Genomic DNA, 20326 nt, shown 5'->3' with positions numbered 1-20326 from the left:
GTCGACCTCCACGTGGTCCCCCCTGGAAACCATCGTGCTGAATTCCAAGCGAATTTATCACGATGGGCTAATTGACCTGCTTTTTCATTCTCACCTATCATCTCTCACTGATGTCCCGCCAGTGTATACCGACAGCGCGGGCGGGGTTACAATTCCATTATCATCAATTAAAAAAAATATGGTACCCAAATATTTTGATCTAAAAACTAAACTACTGAAACAATTTTGATAAAATATTTATGGTGGTATTATAGAAAGATAGATAAAAAAAGAATTTTCCGAATCGGTTTCGAACTGACCAAGTTATTATAATTGAATGGAGAACCTCTTTCTTTTTGAAGTCTGTTGCAAATACCTTCGTTTATATAAAGGGTAACAAAAGCATGACAAATTCTGTTACGTTCATAGTGTTGTTTATGTTTATAGGTAACGGAGATTAATTTCCATCAAGCAAGCTCTCAGCTTGTTTATTATTCCCATTATTACGTATTAAATAAAAGTAAACTGACAGGCCTTTTATCCTACAATTGAGTAACTACCATAAATGTAATCAAGTTATCGTCACAATGACATAATCTCTTGCAAAATGTCAATTCCTATTCACGAGGCAGCAGGAAAGATATTTCATTTCTCATTAAATTATAAACTATAATTATTGGTGTACACGGCAACGAAATAACTCTTTTAGAAGGGGGAGGTAAGGGATTGTTAGTAATGCTGACTATTGCTAGCAATAGCACTGCTAGGTCGACATCCACTTACCCCCGCCCCCCCCCCCCGCCCGGAAACTATCGTGCTGAATTTCATGTTTATACATCACGATGGGCTGACTGACCTGCTTTTTCATTCTTACCTATCGTTCATAATTTTTATTGTAAATCGATAAGGGTCATTTCAGTCATGGTCTCATACCAATTAAGTTCCAATCTTATATGGTGTATTTTTTGAGCAGGAAAACATCGTTTTTAGGTCTCATAAAGGTAGTATACAACCCACACAACAAACACTGGCATATTTAAGTTCATTTTTCAGGGCTGACCCCTTTATAATAGCATATTATGTACTCTTAGACTGTCTTTGCGCATTTTTTTTTATAACACAGGGGACAGTCGCTGCCCATAATAATAATATAATTAATAATAATTAAAAAGTTTCGCTCGCATTATAGGCTAATTCGATGAATGGATTGATAGTAAAGAAGACTTACAGCACCATTGCTAGCAATTTAGGGTATATTATATCAGGTCAACTACGTGCTTAATTCTTGTGATATTTGTCGTGATCAATATCTTTTACTAATGCACCACTAGTATATACCGGTAGAGAATGGGTCATCGCTTCTTTTACCGTGTCGTATGCGAGTATACAGTATCGTACCGTGTCGTAAGAAGCGACTAAGGTAATTAATGGTTGACAGATGAGCAGCAACGTCCTTCTTAAAATATCACTAAAAGTCAAACTGCGGTTGCCATCCCACCTGCCAAGTATGGTAACTACTAGTAAAATCTCCCAATGGTAAACTGTTATAAGGAACGGTCTCATTCTTTATGAAACCTATGTTCAACAGTGGACAAATGACGGCTGATATGGTGGTGACGATGATAATGATGCGTGGGATAAAAAGTGACAGCAACGAGTAGTTTCTTATTCTTTCTCATGCGTGTACCTACGAAAACGTATCTATCAGTAGACTTGTTTGCAAAACGAGAGTTAACATTTTGGAACGGGAAACGGAAGCGATTGAGAAAATAATCGAGATGTTATTTTAAATTTGCAATTCCGTTGAAGTTTATTTATTGGAATTTATAATAATCAAAGCTGACATCACTTTTTAAAGTTAACGGTAGTAAAAACAAGTTTTTAAATGTCGTAATCGTTTATTAAGTTAAATTAGAGCATTTAACTTAATTACAGCGGATTATTTCGAGAATATTGTGAGACTAGAATGTCAGTGACTGGCGTGGTCCATTATATTTGAAACAGTACAAGGGAAGTAATTACTGTACTTAAAAATCAGTAGGTACTCGTGTAATTGTAAAATGCATTGTGATCGTGAAATACAACTTGAGAATTTATCTGCATTTACTAAGATAAGGTATGCTTAAAAGCAAGTTAATTGATGATTTTTAACCGATATGAAAAAAGGGACGTCTCAAATATTCTTTTGATCATATCTTTGTGAGAACAGGTTATTTTTTAAATAGTAGGATGTAAGTACGTAATCATAAAAGTCTTTTGTAGTAAAAAAATACATAAAATTCTTATTTTAAAATTTTGTCTACGGTTCTAGAATAGGTTGGTTAGTTTCATGATTACCTATTACTTGCTGTATCAAACGTGTAACAATATATAAAATATATTAAGTTTTATGTTAGTATTTAATTTAAATTTCTTCAGTAGTTTTCGCATGAAAAAGTAACATACATCTTCACAAACTTTTACACTTAAATCAATAATAGGAAGTAAGATAATGTACTATATTAATACTGATTATATACTATATAAATAGAAATACATTTAAAATCTCAAGGAAAAATATATTTGCACAAGAATCCATAAAATATCAGTTAAATTGGGTTACTGATATTTGTTATTATTCCCAATTCAATTCATGCATAACCTTTATCATTAGCAGTACCTTTATCTCTGTGTAAATATTTTTTGTTTTTGTTTAATTTAGAACAACAATATAGAATTCCAGTCACAACGATCGCATCTCGTCTCATAATAATTCATAATTATATATTCTAATAATTTCATAATTTTACTAATATATTAAAGAGCGTTTGAATTCAAGGACATTAACTTTTGTACAGAAAAATAAAATAATGGTTCATGTATATATTATTAAATTTTATTATTTACAAAATTCTTCGTTTAATACTCATTAAACAATTTTTGTTGATTTATAGTATATTTTAGTATCATCATCATTTGAATGAATGAATGAAAAATGAAAATTTATTTAAATATTTCAGTCATTATCCGTCCACTGCTGGACATAGGCCAATATATTTTAGTATATTATAGTTATAATATTGGTAGCTCGATGAAGTATTTCCACTACAATTGTAAAGGCACATGTTTATGGGGATGTATGGGTAGATTTTTAATACTCATTCGCGCGATCATTTTAACATATATGATACTTTATATACTAATGCAAAGAAGGTGAAGCCGCAGTACATAGCTAGTACTAATATGTTTATTAACAGGCAATAGAACTATTCGATGAAATTAAAAAGGCCTAGTTTTATTAGACCAATCCAAGTATAAATTATGATGGACTAATTTGTATCTAAATATAGAAGAATAAATTAACGGAAGCCTAATGGAGTTTTGTCATGATAGTTTCTATCTATTTCGATAAACATAGTTTTAATTTATTATGTGAACTGTGGCTTTTGCGTGGAAGAATAAGGTATAATAAATCTTCAAAATTTCTGACAAGTCATGGAAAGGAACACCTTTAAATATCTATTATATCTAAATAACAATTTTAAAAATTGTACATTGAATATAATAAAATCATTATATTTGGTTGTTATTTAAATTTACCTTATGTTTACTATTATTATATATTTACATTTTATATTCCTTCATATAATATTTGTTATATTCTTATTATATTATTATTATTTGGCATTCTAATGAAAAGTCAGTATATTGCATTAAAAATAATATAATACTATACTATATCCAATTTTACTACAAATGTGAGAATTTGTAAAGATGTTTATATGTTTAAACGACTGAATGGATTTGAATAAATTCAAATTTAAATTTTAAGATTAGGTAGGATAAAGCTGCGGGAAACAGCTAGTATAAAACATTATGAGTACTTAAATCTATCAATATTTAATAACCGTCTGAACAACAAGACTATAAAAAGTTGGGTGGATTAAATAATAACCAAGCTAATCTAAAATTTAAAATTCCTAAATAGAAACGACCAAGAATCGAATTTGGGACCTCATTTACGCAAACCAACGTGGCTATGCAAAGTGGCAGGTACGTTGCACGAAGGTTGTAAATTCAATTATTGATCTTATTGTGCCTAGTTTCTTTAAATAGGATTATCATCATAACAACCGTTATCTGTCCCCTGTTGAACATAGGCCTCCTCCATAGACTACCATAAGGAACAAAACCATTTCTTATTGCAGTTTACCATTGGGGGAGGTAAGTAGTTAACACGCTTGACAGGCGGATCGGCAACCGCAGTTTGGCTTTTGATGACGTTTTAAGAGAGACGCTGTTGACTATCCCTTGACGGTTATGTGTATTACAAGTTAATAAAAAAAAGGAGAATAGCAGTTCAGGAAAAGATCGAGTTTCCCTAGATACTACATATATCTCTGACCTTGCTATTTGTTCAATCGTAGGATATGACATCAAGAGTACCGCTTTCAGATTCAATTTTTATCTTAAACTAAATTCATTTATCGATGACTTACATGTTTTAGATTGTGTGAGTAATAAGCTTACAGTCTTTGGCAATTGTCTGCTTTATTGGATATACTAGTTTAAAGATACCACTTTAATCTTTTGGTGTAATTGTTTTGCCTGACAGTAGCATTTTATGCCGAGTTTCTTTGGCAGTGAGGATCGAGTGTTGCATTCATTTTTATACTTTATAAGTCGTATGTATTTCACTTTTGCGAATTATAATATTTCGGACAATTTATGACCTATTTGATCATACCAAGTTAGTACGATATCTCTTGCATTATCCCATTTTTATGTCTGTTTAATCACTATGCCATCTGATATTGTTTTACTGTACAATACAAAGATCGTTGTTGTGACCTTCTAGTAAATGATATCACCTGTATTAGAAGGTCACGCTCTTCCATAACCATGAAAATACAAATCATAGTAGGTACCATAAAATGAAAAATGAAACATGTTATACGATGATGGCGCTACTGATGTTTTATATTTTTAGGTTCAACCTGCAATTATTTAAACATTAAGTATATTATTATCAACTTACCCGATGTTGGAAAGACTTGTATTGCTGGCAGTGAGCGAATCTGGCGCGCTCTTCCCCTGCGCCATTGCCGCGAGCTGTCGGTCCAGCATGTTGTTTTGTTCAAGCAGTTGACTCCATTGGCGTATCGCTGTCTTGGATGAGGATAACTCCTGACGTAGCTGCCTTTCGTCCAACGAGTTTAGTCCACTGCGTAGGGAGCTATCCAGCCTGAATAATTTTAATTTACAATCAAGATGCATACCTTGATGTACTTCTAAGCAACTTTTAGAATCTGTACCGAATTAATGTAAATTAATGCGTGTGTATTACTTGCTGAGAGAACTACATTTAGTTTAATTATGCAATATTTAAGTAGGTGTTGTTTAGAACAAAACTATAATACAACATTCAAAAACAAGTTTAATATTACTTTGTAAACGTACGTATTTAACTTCACACCGCATAATATCTATAAAGGCAAAACATAAAATTTTCATAATATCCACTAGGTATTTGTATTTTTTTATTTGTCTAATAACTGTAGCATAAATATGAAGAAAATTCCACACTAAGAAATGAAAACTATGTTTTAAAGAAGGTATTAAATATGAACGTGAATGATGTAAAGAAGAGGTTTATAGAAGAGAAGGTAGATAAACTGTGAGAAAGATGACATGCATCAAGAGAAGAGAACTCAGGTATGACAGCTGAAAGAAATTTGTGTAAAAGGAAGTCATTCTTAGTTAGTAGTTAAGAAGACTAAGTAGAATATACGTACTGCGCTGACCTCATATCAATGAAAAAAAGCAAGGCAATGTTTATCTAAAAATTGACAAATACCTTTCAATATAATCATCAACGCTTTGTAGACTGGTGATGGATTGCGCTAGGTCATTGTCCATCATGAGGTCATCAGATGCAAGACTTGACAGCGTGTCCAAGGAAGGGGTGCGTTCTGTTGCGCCGTTACGGATACCGCATACTGACACAAAAATAAAAGCACAAAATTAGATCACAAATTTGGATGTACACAACAGTTTGGGTTTTATACTACTCTATTGGCAGTTGGCTAATAAGCATACGGCCTATCTGATGATAATCGACCCTTTTGAGACTTTATTACGCCCTTTCTTTTTAGGTAGTTTTTATTCAAAATTATTCACCAATTCTAATGATAATTATTATTGCAATCAATTCTGGATTCGCATTGATCTCTTATTAATTTTGTTATAAATTTAATCATAAATAAAATAAAATATTACTCATTATTGTCGTCGATAATTTCGTATTTTTTATGTACTTGTCTAATTAATATAGTAATATGTATATAATTAAGTAAGTGTAGTTATACTCACATTTTCGGTTTCTTTGTGCAAGCGGACTTGATGTAATTCGTTCCCTTGACCTCCTTAACTGTCTGTTAACTTCAGAATCAACCGCTTTACTGGATGGGCTACCGTCCGTGTTTTCTAAATTAAATTAAATTATATGTATATGTTGTATTGATTTTGCACTAAATTAATTTTTGTAAACTTTGTTGAATTCATATAATTTTCAGTAAAATCTTAAAAAAAGTAAAAGTAAACTAATGGTAGATTCTTTTAATTGCTATAAAAAGCAGATAATAAAAATAAATACACTTGAAATTATATCATTAATAATATGTTTGTAATATGTTTATATTTTGTAAATATTTTATTTTGATGATTTTTTCTCAATAAAAACATATTCATATTCCATAAATGGTGTTTATTTAATAAAATTCATATTTTTGTTAAATAAACACCATTTATGGATACTTTAAAAAAAATCAGTCCTTCTTTTAGTCTATGGTTTTCATTTTATACTTAATAATCCAGCATAAAAGCCATGTAGATGAATAAAATTTCAATTAAGTACAATAATTTTTTTTTTTAATATTTTAATCTGAAATCTTTGATATTAATATCACGCTGTTTCATTCCAATATATCTTTAATTTATGCCCTATTCTTATATATGAAACTTTATTGTCTCCGGATTTGGAAATTAAATATTTAATTTAAATAAATATAAATCTATCACTTCAATCACTCACTACGAAAAAGAAGTGCAGGCTGGTCTGCTATTTCATCATCGAAGAAGTCTCGTCCGTCGGATAACGAAAGTGATCCGGAAGCGTGTGTAGGTGTTCCTGGAGTTCCAGGGGATGCAGGAGATGCGTTTTTGCTTCCTTCCACACTACCACGTGTCACCTCACTGTGAATAATGTTACAATTCAAAAATGATTTCAATTGAAATGTTTTTTCACGACCTTGGTAAAAGTAAAATAATTCGTTGCAATATTCTCAGGTACACACATGAGGCCACATATTAATTTAAAAATTATAAACAGATATAATAATTAAACATATACATATTATATAGAACGTAAAATGTAATATATAACGGCAATGGAAAAATTATAAAAATATAGGAATAACATTTCGGTAAATGTTTTTAACATAACGAATAACCTGCGCCGCAATGCTTTTTTTTAACAAAGATTCTCAATAAATAAAAATATTTTTACATTGTGACCACAGTTCAGTTCTACTTTACTAATAAACACTATTGATATTCCATAGCTGTCCAGTTGTGGAACAAACTCCCTTCTTACATACAAGAGAGTCCCTCTATTACCTCTTTCAAGAAAAGGTTAAAATCACATTTTCTTTCCTTTTAGTAATATTTTTTTTTGTATTTTTCTAATTGAACTGTCAGATCTTAAAATCATTAAACTAAGTTTCTTATGTAAGTAGTATATTCATTTATTTTAACATTCATTATATAAGTAGGTAGGTATTATATGTATTTATAGTGTATGTATTTATGTAATACTTTATTATATATTTTATTTAACTGTATATTATAATATTATTTAACTGTATATTTGTTTATGTATTAATAGTTGTTGCACTTCAGCTGCCCGCTAACGAAATGCTTTCTTACTGTACTGGGTTAACGGGAAGAGATCTCTTATTACAATTATTACATATAAAATACATTATTTTATATGTATCTATGTATAAGATATATCCCTCTTTTGCACCTACACCTTAGATATATTGAGGACTTCTGTAACGTAGTGGTAAGTATTTTGCCACATTGCTTTTCGTAAGTAAAGTTCCGGGTTCGATTCTTGATTGACACAATTTAAGAAAAGTAACTTCTCTAAATTGACTTTGTTTTGAGTGTCCAAAATTTTGGTTTCTCAGTAATGAAGTAGATAGTGTAACTGTATGTCACTTTTTTATTGTATTGTTAGATAGATAGCAAAGAAACTTACTTCATTCCATTTACCGGCGCCATTGTTTCTCCGTCTACGCCATCTTGTAGTCCACCAATAGGTTCTGGAGACTTGGTCTTCGTATTTGCGGTCTGGTAGGCCGAGGAGATGGAAGGTGCATCTCTATCAGCTTGCAAATCATTATTGGAGTCACTAGTACTAGTGGAAGATATCAGACTGTCTGCAGGCGATGTCTCGTCATCAAGTAGGCTTTGGGTTGAAGTTTCTAGTGCGGACATGTCAAATTTGGAGTCTTCGAGTGTGAGAGTCAGGTTGTGATGGTCGCCACTTTGATTTGTGCATGTACTGGTCGTGCTATAGTTGGAACTTGTCATCGATCCTAAAATAAAATTTTATGTTTAGATAAACAGAGAATATATTATAATAATAATAACTGTCTTTAATAAATAACATAATATCTCAGTGGATAGTTAAATAATTTCCTTTGACTTAAATATTTATAAAATAGTTACAATATAACGAAATACAATATCAAAATACAATACAATATTAATTTGTTGCATCAGGAATTTAATTCTATTTTTAACTGTTTACCGTATGGCAAGAAAACCAGGAACCATCGCCTAGATCATAAACATGAATAGCATAATTTGCATCACAGAATATACTATGAGAATTTTAACGTCTCATCTCGGAGTATACCTCACGTTATACGTCACCATCCCTAAGAACTAAGGTGTTATACCTCTGAACGTAGTAATTTCACTGCCATATCTCACCCTTAAAACCAAATCTCAAGATATTCAAATCATAAGGGTTTCTAACGCATAAGTGATATGATCTCTGGTGTGCAACAATCCATGAGTTTCTGATCACTACTCGGACCTTATTATTAATTGGTGTCCTAAAGAAAAGCAGTATTTATAGAAAACGTATAGTATCAGAACAACTGACCCATCATAGTGCCTCGTAGCGAGTCGTGCTGGTTCAGGGTTATTGATTTCATTAAAAGTGGATGCGGCACCGGTGGCTCGTCTAATATGACAATAGTTTTCTTCGGTATATCCATTTCAGCTTTTTGATTCTCTTTTGCGTCAAATTTAGATTTTTCGTCTTCACAGCTGGAAACGCTTAATGCAATGGATACGTCGTCTTGCGATCTGAAACAAATGATATGATAAAAAACTCAGTCTTTGTAATATCCACTTATTATAACATACAGGTGAAATTGAAATAATTATCAATTATTTTAAGGGCATGTTCTATAACTAATGAAACTAAAGAATTTATTTTTGAACGTACATAAAAATACGACAAAAATTGTAGCTTTCAAAATTAATTTGATTGCTAACAACATAAAAAGAAAGATATAAATTGATAATGATATCGATTTTAATTTCTATATTTGATATTTCTTGTTCAGTTGCCTTTGCTTTTTGCGAAGATAACTTTTATGTTTCATATTATTTTCTAGATATATTACACGGCTTCATTTGCGTGAATCGGTACACAAAGTAACTATGTGCTAAGTTAGGAGATAACTTACCTGTCTATGAAATTTCATTCAAATCCGTTGAGAACTTTTTGTGTAAAAGGGTAACAAACATCTATTCATCCTTCCATCGTTACAAATTTTCTGTACAAGTAAATTACTTACCTAGTGGCCATAGCTTCCCCTGCGGCGTGACTCTGCCAAGCGCTGCTATTTCCAAAGTGGCTCTCTTCACTTTTACATGACGGACTTGATTCCTTACTAGAGCTCACTGTGGTTGGAGAGCCCACACCGCTCAAAGATTTTACGAACGAATTCTGAGAGAGAAATAAGCATAAAGTAAATTATACATAGTAAAATACGCTTTAAAAATTTGGTAAAATTTTATTAATAGATAATATATTGCGTGTTACATTTGGGTTGATACCACCGTCTTACATCTGTTATAAAGCAGCAAATGATCATTAAAATATATTAATATTAGTAGGTGACTCGATTACGGTTTGGGTGAAATGGTATTAGTAAGTAGAGCGAGAGATTAAAAAAATCTCTCATATGTGAGAAATATATCTCAGAGTGCTAACCATGAAATGTTCTCCGAACTTTTAGGTCCGAACGAAACACAAATTTGACGTTAATATTACATAATACATACTGTTTAAAAATGTTAAAATATCATTCCTTTGGATTTGTAATGGTAGGATACAAATCCTGAATGATGAACGAAATGGTAATTTCTATTTACTGGGCCGATATATGAGTATATTGCATAAATCACCTGTTTATTCAATTTTTCAGGCTGCGCCCTGTCAAGCACGAATTTCTCTTCGTCTTTGTACTCCACATTAGTTAAAATTCTGGTCGGCCTCGACCTTGTCCTATACCGGTCCAGGGTTGACATCGGTGAATTATTTCTCTGCGAGGACTCAGCTACTGCACTCGGTTTAGGAAGAATGGGCGAAGGAGGCTTGTACGTTGGTACAGGAGTCTCATATTCTGGTGTGAGTTCGTCGTCAAATGAGCTTGGTAGCTTTGGTAAGGGTATCACTGCGTGGCCAGTCACAACGGCTTCATCTGTAACAATAATGTAAGATGTTTATTTAGTACGAAATTATTAGTTTAAAGAAATATGTTTTAAAGAAAATCGTTTAAGTATAATTGAGTAGGACAATGAGGTTTTTTCATGATATATTTAAAAGAAAATGTGAGATTATATTTGAAATATATCATTTATTAAAAGAGTCAAGCGAATGCAGAGAAAGTAAAAGAAAACAATTTGTAGGGCAAGGAAAAAGTTCCATTCTGTTTAATTTGCAATCAATTATGCATTATATTATTATCTGTACAATAATAATTTTAATTACAATATTGAAATAACTTACGATTAGAATTAAAAAGAGAAAATGTCGCATCTATATGTGTAAATTATGTTTTAGTATAAGATTTTAAAAAAATGCGTCATAAATCGGCTCGTTTTATAATATAAAAAACAATTTTGCTTATGAGTAAAGTCCTATATTTAAAATAAAAATTACCTGAAACAATACAACCGACATTCGGGACAAACGTGCCGAATGAGAGCCATCTATTTTTATATACTTAGTGGACTACCTTGGTGGTGTACAGGTGTAGCTACCGGCTCATTCGGATTTTTACAGATTAGAGATTATTCTTTAATGTTAACTCCAAAAATATCTTAATCTAGCCGTTTATCTTTTTTATTGGTTTGGACCGTACTAACGTGTGTGTATGTATATATTTCAAAACAAGTACCGATATTTTGGTCCGCAAGTTGCCAAGACGAAGTATTTAAAAACATATAGCCAGTATTACTCGAGATGATGTACGAATTCCAACTTTACCTCATACATTCAAATCTATTCAGCCATTAGAAGTTTTGGAATAAACTATCTTATTTTATATGTAATATCTTATATCTCATGTTTCAAATAATTAATATGTAAATATATACATACACTTTATATAAATAGAGTGTCGTCATACAAATACTTTGAAAAAAAGGGTCCATTTTTCACATAATTTTGTGTTCCTTTATTAGTTCTGTCTTACAATTTTTGCACCTTTTTAATGATATAATGATTTAATGAATAGATACGTCAAGATACGTTGTGCGCGTAAATATATAAAACAGTAGTAAAAGAAAACTAGTCCGCTAATTTGACAATTAGCTGACAAAAAGTTGATCCGGTTTTGAAACTCGAGTCTCTATTTATATAATCTAAGATATAATGAACTCTAAATACATTATTAGAATCCTTTTTTGACAGTCGTATAAAAAGGTATAATATTATTTAATATATACATATATAGGGCTATTAATATTTTTTTTAGCTTACCCATAATGTCAAGATCAGCGACTTGTAGTTCTCTCAGATGGAAACTGTGAGAACCTTTCATCACCATCTCGAGGTTCCGAGGGCGATGACGCGAGTGTGGGGAGCCCTCCCCGCCATTTCCACCTTCACCACCAGTCCACACACCAGAGTCAGTTGACACTGCAGAACCTGCACCTTCATAATGTTCAAAAAATGCTTTTTATTATCATTTCTTTATGTTCTAGTGCACTTAAATGTATTTACGGTTCCTACAATTTTACTATTAGATAATAATCATTTTAAAATTTAGTTTTGGAAACTACTTAATCATTAAAGTCAACGGTACCTACATATAATCTAAGACGTTTCACATAAATACATACACATATAAATGACTACAATGTCATTCGCATTTTTTATGTCATGGGCCATCTGAATTCTACATTCCATGTACCTACTGGTAAAAGATAAAAATAAAAAAATATCTTACTGTACAACAAACTTTGTCATTCCCGGGCGTTTTATAAGTGTCGCTTAATAAATTGTATAGCATCACATTACAACACCTTGGACTATGTCTAATCGTTGAGGAAGTTTAGTTACGTATCTCTACTTTCAACAGATACATTTGTAAGATTAGTAAGTGATCATTTATGTTTTCATTGACGATCAGGGTACATTTCTTATGTATTATTATCTGATTATATTATGTAATTAGGTAATTTGTTGATGAAAATCTCATTTACAAATTATATCTATATGAAGAAAGGTATTGACACTTCCGATCTGTAAATATTTGTAACTTGAAATTAACAATAGGTATAATTATTTAATTAGATTGTTAATTTTAAAAATTAATTTTCAGTAGTATTTTTTAACAACATTTAGAACTATTTAGAATTTAAAAAAAATTAAAAGAGCTCATCAATAAGTATATTTGTATAAAGATGATTTTTAGTCTATTCTACTATACAGATATTTTTTTTATACAACTTAGAATGGCAAACAAGCTTACGGCCCACCTGATGTAAAGTGGTAACCGTCGCCTATAGACATGAGCAGTACCATGGACATATTTTGATTAAGTATAAAATAAAAAATACATAGCCGCTAAATATACATAGGTATATTCGGTATATAGTTTTTATTTTTCGGTATAATAAATTTGTGACAGATATACATTATCGTAATGGGGTTTACGATGTAATGGGATCGTAATGGGAACTCGTACATTTTTTCTTTTAAAGAAAAAGTCTTTTTCATTTCAATATATATAAGAGTTTAAAATATATTTGAAAATATAAGCAATACCAACAATATATTGAAATTTAAAATGAAACAGCAAAAGAAAATAAAAATATTAAAGGCAATAAAAAAAAAAAAAACAAAAGAAATGCGATTTTAGATTTTGTTTTAAAAATTAGTTAGTTCAATATCGTACTACTATCATGAATAAATCGATGGATTTTAATGAAAATTGGAAATTTTTTTGTTTTAGTTTTTAGTATTACTTATTTCCTATATTCGAGATTACCACATAGAACACATTTCAATTCATGCATGGATGCGGGCAAACCTTTCAGGTACAAATGGTATTGGATAAAATTTAAAATTGTTGTTAAATCAAATCTTATCTATATTATAAATATAAAGGTTTGAATAAGTATGTGTTTGTTACTTTGCATGCTTAAATAGCTGAATGGATTTGAATGAAATTTAGTAGACACATAATTATAAGAAAACAATTATATTAGATGCTATTTCAAATGGGCAAAACCGAGAAATACGGATAGTATAAAAATGAAACAGTACCTTCTCTCCATCCTTCTGAGCCACCCGCCTTCCTTGTATTATTAACCACCTGCGAACGATAAACACTGATGGTAGGCATTTTCTTTCACGAAACGAAACTTTCACTTCGGACTATTATTATGTAAAATGCATATAAAAACAATATTGACCATGTCGCGGACCGAACTGCATACCCAGAATGAACTACGGACAGGAACACTTGGTTACGGCAGCCAATGTCGCAATGTCCCGTAGTTCAGACAATATAAAAATAGCCTACCTTAATACACGACACTTACTACTTACAATACGTCCCAAGATAAATTCTAATCACTTGTTCCGAACGCAAATATTTTATTTTTATTTTGAAGTAGGTATATAATAAATTATATTTTGTTATTACAAATGTTAATAAAAATATAAGAGTTATTTAGAAATGCACGTCATGTCACGGTCTAAAACTAAAGAAAAATGTAAGTATAATTAATGTAGTCTTTTAATTAAGACGTTGCCTTGTAAAATAGGAAAGTGTGCGTACTACAATCTCTTTCATCGAAAAGCAGTAGAGTATAATGGCACGTTGAATGTTCAAAGTATAGAATATCTAGTTTTGTAATTCAAATTAATGCTATTTTTAGAAATATTATAGATACAATTTTTACTTTATTTATCCCTGCTTATTTGATTAGAATTATTTTGTTTAATTCCGTTACTATTATTAACTAGTTTAATAAAAAACCCTATATATCTTTTTCGCACATTATATTTATATATTAATTAAAAAACATAATTAAATAATAGGATTATAATAATTTAAACTTAATTAGAAAGATATTTAGATGTAAAAAAAAAAAACAAATAAAACACTTAAGATTTATCTTGGGGTGCCTAATATCGTATATACTTATTTTAAATGCACAGTGCAGCAGTGATATTTTCGGCAAACGGCGGCCGGCTTCCCAATCGTCTTTCTAAACTAAAATAAACGAACTGTGACCTACATATCGGAACATAGAAAAAGCTATTTTGTTAGATTTATTTAAAGTTGAATATTAGTTGTGAAATATCTACATTATTGTGTTATTTTAATGAGCCACAATAAACTAAAGACGAAGAAAAATATAAATAACGATAGTAACGTGTGTAGGGATTTATTATTGCATGCAGTTTACTAAATAGGTTGTCTGTAAGAGATTGCTTTTAGCGATAAGGCCGCTATATGCACATTCTGTATAAATACTCCTTATATACATCTCTATTGTACGTAATAAAGAATTTGTTATTATTATTAAATAATAAAATCTCACAATTGCAGTAAGTACGGGTAATACAGTATTCTAAATTAACTTATTACTTTTTATAAAATATATTTATACTGAAAAGTTTCCTAAACAATAATTGAAATTACTTCGATGTCTGTTAAAAATATTTTCTACACAATTGCAAGGGAGATAGAATACTACACTGGACCCGCGAACCCGCGAATTTTATAACTCGATTCGAGCCTTATTTAGATCGTAATATTGGCCTGAAAAGGTGACTGATAGATGAAGGTGGTGATAAAAGCCAGCTACATACAGCTGAGATACTAATGTTGACACTATCCGACAATGTTTGAAAGTAGCTATAACGAAGAAGTTAAGAAACAATTATTTTCCTTAGTTTAGGCATATAATATGTAAAAGTATACATGTGGATAGACAGTAGAATAAAAATAAGGCTTAAAGAGAAATGGATGGACTATATGAAAGATGACAAAATCGGAAAGAAAATGAATACTAAAATAGTTATTAGTACTAATATAGTTAATAGTTATTTTAGTATTCATTTTCTTAATAGAAAATAGATATTATTGAATGAATGAATGGTTTATTTTCTCTTCACAAATGGTAGAAGAAATGACACGACGCGAACTCTAAATAATCTGAGATATGGGCTTTCTATTCTGATTATTATGATGGAGTCAATAATTTTTAAATTTTACCTGTTTAGCAGTTTTAGTATCGATGTTTTTAATAGACGGATACTGCGGCCGTGGCAACTGGTTAGTTTGGAAGGTGTACTTCCCAGGAGGTTTTTGTATATCTGACAGAGCTTGACTCCGAGGCGCAGTTCCACCACGACCCATGTTTTGTTCTCCTGACCGTGATGGAGGCTTAGCCCGACCATCCTGCTGAAAGTATTTTAGTATTTGCAAATAAATCCATAAAATATAGGAATAATCACCAACTACGGGATGGGGTTCTTTAAAAAAGGGATAAAGAAGCTTCTTCAGGGTCAACAACACGCACGTAATGCCTGGTATTGTAGACGTTCGTAGGCTACGGTAACCGCTTACTATCAGGTGGGCCGTATGCTAGTTTGCCAGTAGTATACGGAAAAAACTGTCCATTGCAGAACATGGGCCTTCTTCGTAAAGGCACCCATGTTTCCTAGTAGTTGTCTTGTACCTTGTACCAAATTTTGTTCAAATCCGTTTAGTAGTTTTTGAGGGAAACAGTAACAAATATCCGTCCCACCATTCATTGTTATAAACTTTCGCATTTATTATGTAATAGAATGTATTAACTACTATACAAGTTAAAACTATTGCAAATATGATAAAAATGCTCAGTACTACTTTTGTACTGTTTAGTTGTTCTTACTTTTGTCTACTTAACCCTTCAATTATTGTAAGAATACATGGTGAAGTCGAAATCGTTAGCGTTCTTTGAAAGGAATATATACTAGCAAGGCTAAACATTTTCACTAAAAACACACGGATTCAAAAGACAAATAAATTCTGAGCCTCTCACATGGTGCGTTCAACCTTTGATTTTAAAATGGGACTCTCAAAGGTTTTGTCATTTTAGAACTTTTAATTCATAATATTTCTATCTTAATATGTTCTATAGCAGAGGTTCCTACATTTTTAAGATAACGGAACACAACAAAATATCTTTTTTTTAAGGAATATGGAATTCCTCAAAAGATTATATATTAAAGACATTGTAATTTAAATAGGAACAAAAACTTTCATTAAAAATATTTTCAAGTAAAACTTTTTATTCTTTAAGTCTTGATGTGAAGGATAAACCTGTTTCGCAGTTTTATTAATAATTTCTTTATAATTGAGTATTATCGTATGTTCCACAGTTGTATGTGCATATTTGGAGTAGCAACCAATCTCGATCTGAAAGAATTCTCGCGCCAACTAACTACCTACTTACATAACTGTAATGAATTCTTCTCAGCCCATATTTTAGACATGGTGAAAACCCTGTGACTTTTCTACGAAACCCCAAGGTTCTGTAGAACCCATTTTAGAAATACCTGTTCCATATTGTATATAGTATAAGTATCTATATTGTATAGACTCTTAGTTTTATATACCGCTAATGATTTCGATTTTGCCCTGTACCTACGAATATACTCTATTTTTCTATTGGTTGATAGTAGTTTTTTTTCCTTTTTATCAATATAAAGTTTATGATAGTCATTTTATCCATTCACCTTTCTGTTGTAAACTCAATTTTTATTTGATAAAAAACAACAGCTGTGTTTCTTGCCCGTTCTTCTCAGCTAAAATTATATTCCGAACTGGGCGGTAGACTTATAAAAAAAATGCTTATAATTAAGTTCACTTGAATGAACAATATTTTTTGTTTTATTTTGTAAATAAAAGTTACCTGCACGGAGTATTGTTGCGGTTGATACGTCAGTATTACCGTTTGCTTGGTAACCGTCTTGGGTACTCCAGCGGCCCCCACGATAGTAGTCTGACCCGTGGACGACACTTGTGTCGCAACCAGCGGTAGTTGATTAGCGTAATTTGTACTTGTAGTTTTCTTATCTGAAACATATTATTAACCAATATCACGATTACCTTTTAAGAATTAAGTGGGTTAATTAAATAGTATGGGCGCAGTATATTATGACTATTAATTTTGTCAGTACTTTCTATACGAGTAATAAAAGCAGCTGTTTACAAATATGTGTGTCTATTTGGTAAAACAATCTTTTTTTCTAATCATTTAACTCCATTATTTGAAATATTAAATCTACACATGTCTGAGTGGACTCTCCGGGATGGCAACATGCCCGACAGATGTCCTCAGTGCCATCCTTCAGAATGTGCTTTCGGTGATTGTTTGTCTTAACCATCTGATCCTGTATTGCACATACAAAACCCTCGGTCTCTCCGAAGAGATCACCGAACTGTAGCCAGTGCACGGAGGTCTTCGTGTTGACGTACGGCCCGTGAAGAGCTTTGAAGAACCTTCCGTGCAACTCCTTCTCTTTCCATATTATTATTATTCCATTATTAATATTAACATGTTATAGTATTATTTTTATGTTATATTTTTATTAACATGTAAATCTGTTTTATATATATATATATATATATATATATATATATATATATATATATATATATATATATATATATATATATATATATATATATATATATATATATATATATATATATAAATATGTATATATATATATATTTTGACACCCCGCTTTTGTCTCGTAATATTAGTAATAATAAACTAATTAATCGATTGAATAAATTGTTACTAATTACATTTAGAGAGTGTTTCTGTGATTGTTTCAACAGAGCTTGGTTACCTTTTCATTAAGTATTGAAACGAACATAATGATTACATTATAGGTATAGAATTGATTTGTATTTAAACATCAGATAACAATAGTGCTTACCTAATGCATTGTTGTTGATGGCCGTTTCCTTATCCTTAGCGGTGAGGCCGAACGCGTGTTCGGCGGCGAGGCTCACGTCGCCCACCTTTGCCGTTTTGGTGTGCGGCTGCCTGAAACCGAACCTACCGAATGACACAACTTCTGTCATTTACATTTGTTACTTGAAACGAACTTATAACTTAATAATTAAGATTGAGTTTAATAAAAAAAACGAAATCAATTGTGGCAAAACCAGTTATTTTGATTTAAAAATTAATTACTGTGAGAGCAATCTGTAAATATATCTTTACAGACAAAAAAAAAAAAAAAAAAAACAGTAAAAACAGTAAAAGTAACAGTTTTGAAAAAATATTTTAGATATTCAACAACCTATCTATATTTCTTACTGTTGCCATTACACTTACTCGTATGTATACTTTTTAGATACACATAATTCAATAACTAATAGAAATGTTCAATACAACTGATTATTGGGGTAAAATCAGGATATTTATTCTATATTGAATTGTATATTACCAGAGGGAGACTTTGTACAAAAGTCGATTGCTTGGGTACCTCTGTCCCATTTGTGTTTCTACCGTGAAGCAGTTGTGTTTGCATGGCTGTGTTTCGGTTTGAAAGGTGGGATATGGCGTGAATTTACAGGGTACAGAGGAATAACACCTAAGTCCTCAGGAATGGCAACGCATGGGGGGTATAATGGGCGAAACAGTATACTCTGTTATGTCCATGGTTACTGCTCATGTCTATAGGAGACGATTACCACTTTCCATCAGGTGGGCTGTCACTTTGTTTGCCATTCTAAGTATATAATATATATATATATATATATATATAATATATATATATATATATGTAATATTAATAAGATTACTTAAATGTTTATGCTCCTACAAAAATGTGTTAGCAATATTGTGTAAGTGTGAGTTAAGAAATATTCTACTCAAGGCGCTTGCTGTTACGGTTAATCTGTCGTGTTATCCATCGACTGTATAATTTTGCTTATCTTACTACTGAAACTATAGGAATCGAAGGTCTAATAACATGATATAAAATTTAGAAGCCTGTACCTGTGAAGGCAAAAATAACTCCGTAGTTGTATAACGTTTCTGTATTAATTTCGGATCATCTGAATATCTTTTCTTTTTATACGTAGCCAAATAAAATCTATTCAACAATATATCATATATGTACAATAATGTGTAATAATGTATGTAAGAACCTTGATATCTTCCAACAATATTATAATAAGAGTGTTTTATTAATTTAAATTTATAGTGGCTATTTTTTGTTGTAATAGTGAATTTTATGCAGAGTAGTTATTAGAGTGCAAATTTGATGCTAAGTATATTACATTTCCTTATTTACTAATCTCGCTATCAAGGACAAACCACATCTAATTTGGAACTGTGACGAGACTGGCTTGTCCTATGTATGCAATGATTTGCATTCTGTTACTTTGTTTAAATTCATAAATAAATATATCGGGTAAAATTAACTTTGTAGGAATCAATGACGATAAGAAGATACTTATACCTAGTTTAAAAAACATTTCCTCTACACTGACTTGAAACTAATCTATACTTTCGGTCGGTTGTACTGAACTAGAATAACTAGATAACCTTAAGTTCAAATTCTTTATTCCTACACTTTAATGACTTTAATGAACTACTCGTCTCGCAGCTCTCTTCTAGACAACAATCTGAATCTCAAATAAATTGATTATTTATTGGAGATTCAGATTTACAATATTTTCTATTT

At 31.1% G+C, this 20326-nt stretch overlaps 1 protein-coding gene across 10 annotated transcripts in view; it reads right to left on the bottom strand.

The window, feature by feature from the left end:
• The window catches only part of LOC113515641 (uncharacterized), a 97671-nt gene that overhangs the window by 30545 nt on the left and 46800 nt on the right, over nucleotides 1–20326 (bottom strand). For 7 of the 10 annotated variants that reach the window (XR_008252652.1, XM_052893219.1, XM_052893218.1 and 4 more), the window contains 13 exons: nucleotides 18566–18687; nucleotides 17530–17693; nucleotides 15846–16034; nucleotides 13883–13931; nucleotides 12092–12265; nucleotides 10513–10808; nucleotides 9900–10051; nucleotides 9197–9402; nucleotides 8282–8621; nucleotides 7052–7212; nucleotides 6331–6444; nucleotides 5816–5957; nucleotides 4997–5203 (listed from right to left, as the gene is read on the bottom strand). Coding sequence is in view for 9 of the 10 variants with exons in the window: in XM_052893219.1 (XP_052749179.1) it covers nucleotides 4997–5203; nucleotides 5816–5957; nucleotides 6331–6444; nucleotides 7052–7212; nucleotides 8282–8621; nucleotides 9197–9402; nucleotides 9900–10051; nucleotides 10513–10808; nucleotides 12092–12265; nucleotides 13883–13931; nucleotides 15846–16034; nucleotides 17530–17693; nucleotides 18566–18687 (2316 nt within the window). In the remaining variant the exon portion in view is untranslated. The remainder of the gene's footprint in view (nucleotides 1–4996; nucleotides 5204–5815; nucleotides 5958–6330; nucleotides 6445–7051; nucleotides 7213–8281; nucleotides 8622–9196; nucleotides 9403–9899; nucleotides 10052–10512; nucleotides 10809–12091; nucleotides 12266–13882; nucleotides 13932–15845; nucleotides 16035–17529; nucleotides 17694–18565; nucleotides 18688–20326) is intronic. The other 3 variants (XM_052893221.1, XM_052893220.1, XM_052893222.1) reach the window with 3 other exon arrangements.

The sequence above is a fragment of the Galleria mellonella genome, unplaced genomic scaffold (assembly GCF_026898425.1).
Source record: "Galleria mellonella isolate WM207_F2 unplaced genomic scaffold, CSIRO_AGI_GalMel_v1 utg173, whole genome shotgun sequence".
In the NCBI taxonomy this organism is placed as follows: domain Eukaryota; kingdom Metazoa; phylum Arthropoda; class Insecta; order Lepidoptera; family Pyralidae; genus Galleria; species Galleria mellonella.
Note: the sequence above shows the minus strand (reverse complement) of the source record. Positions and strands in the feature narration are given on the sequence as shown.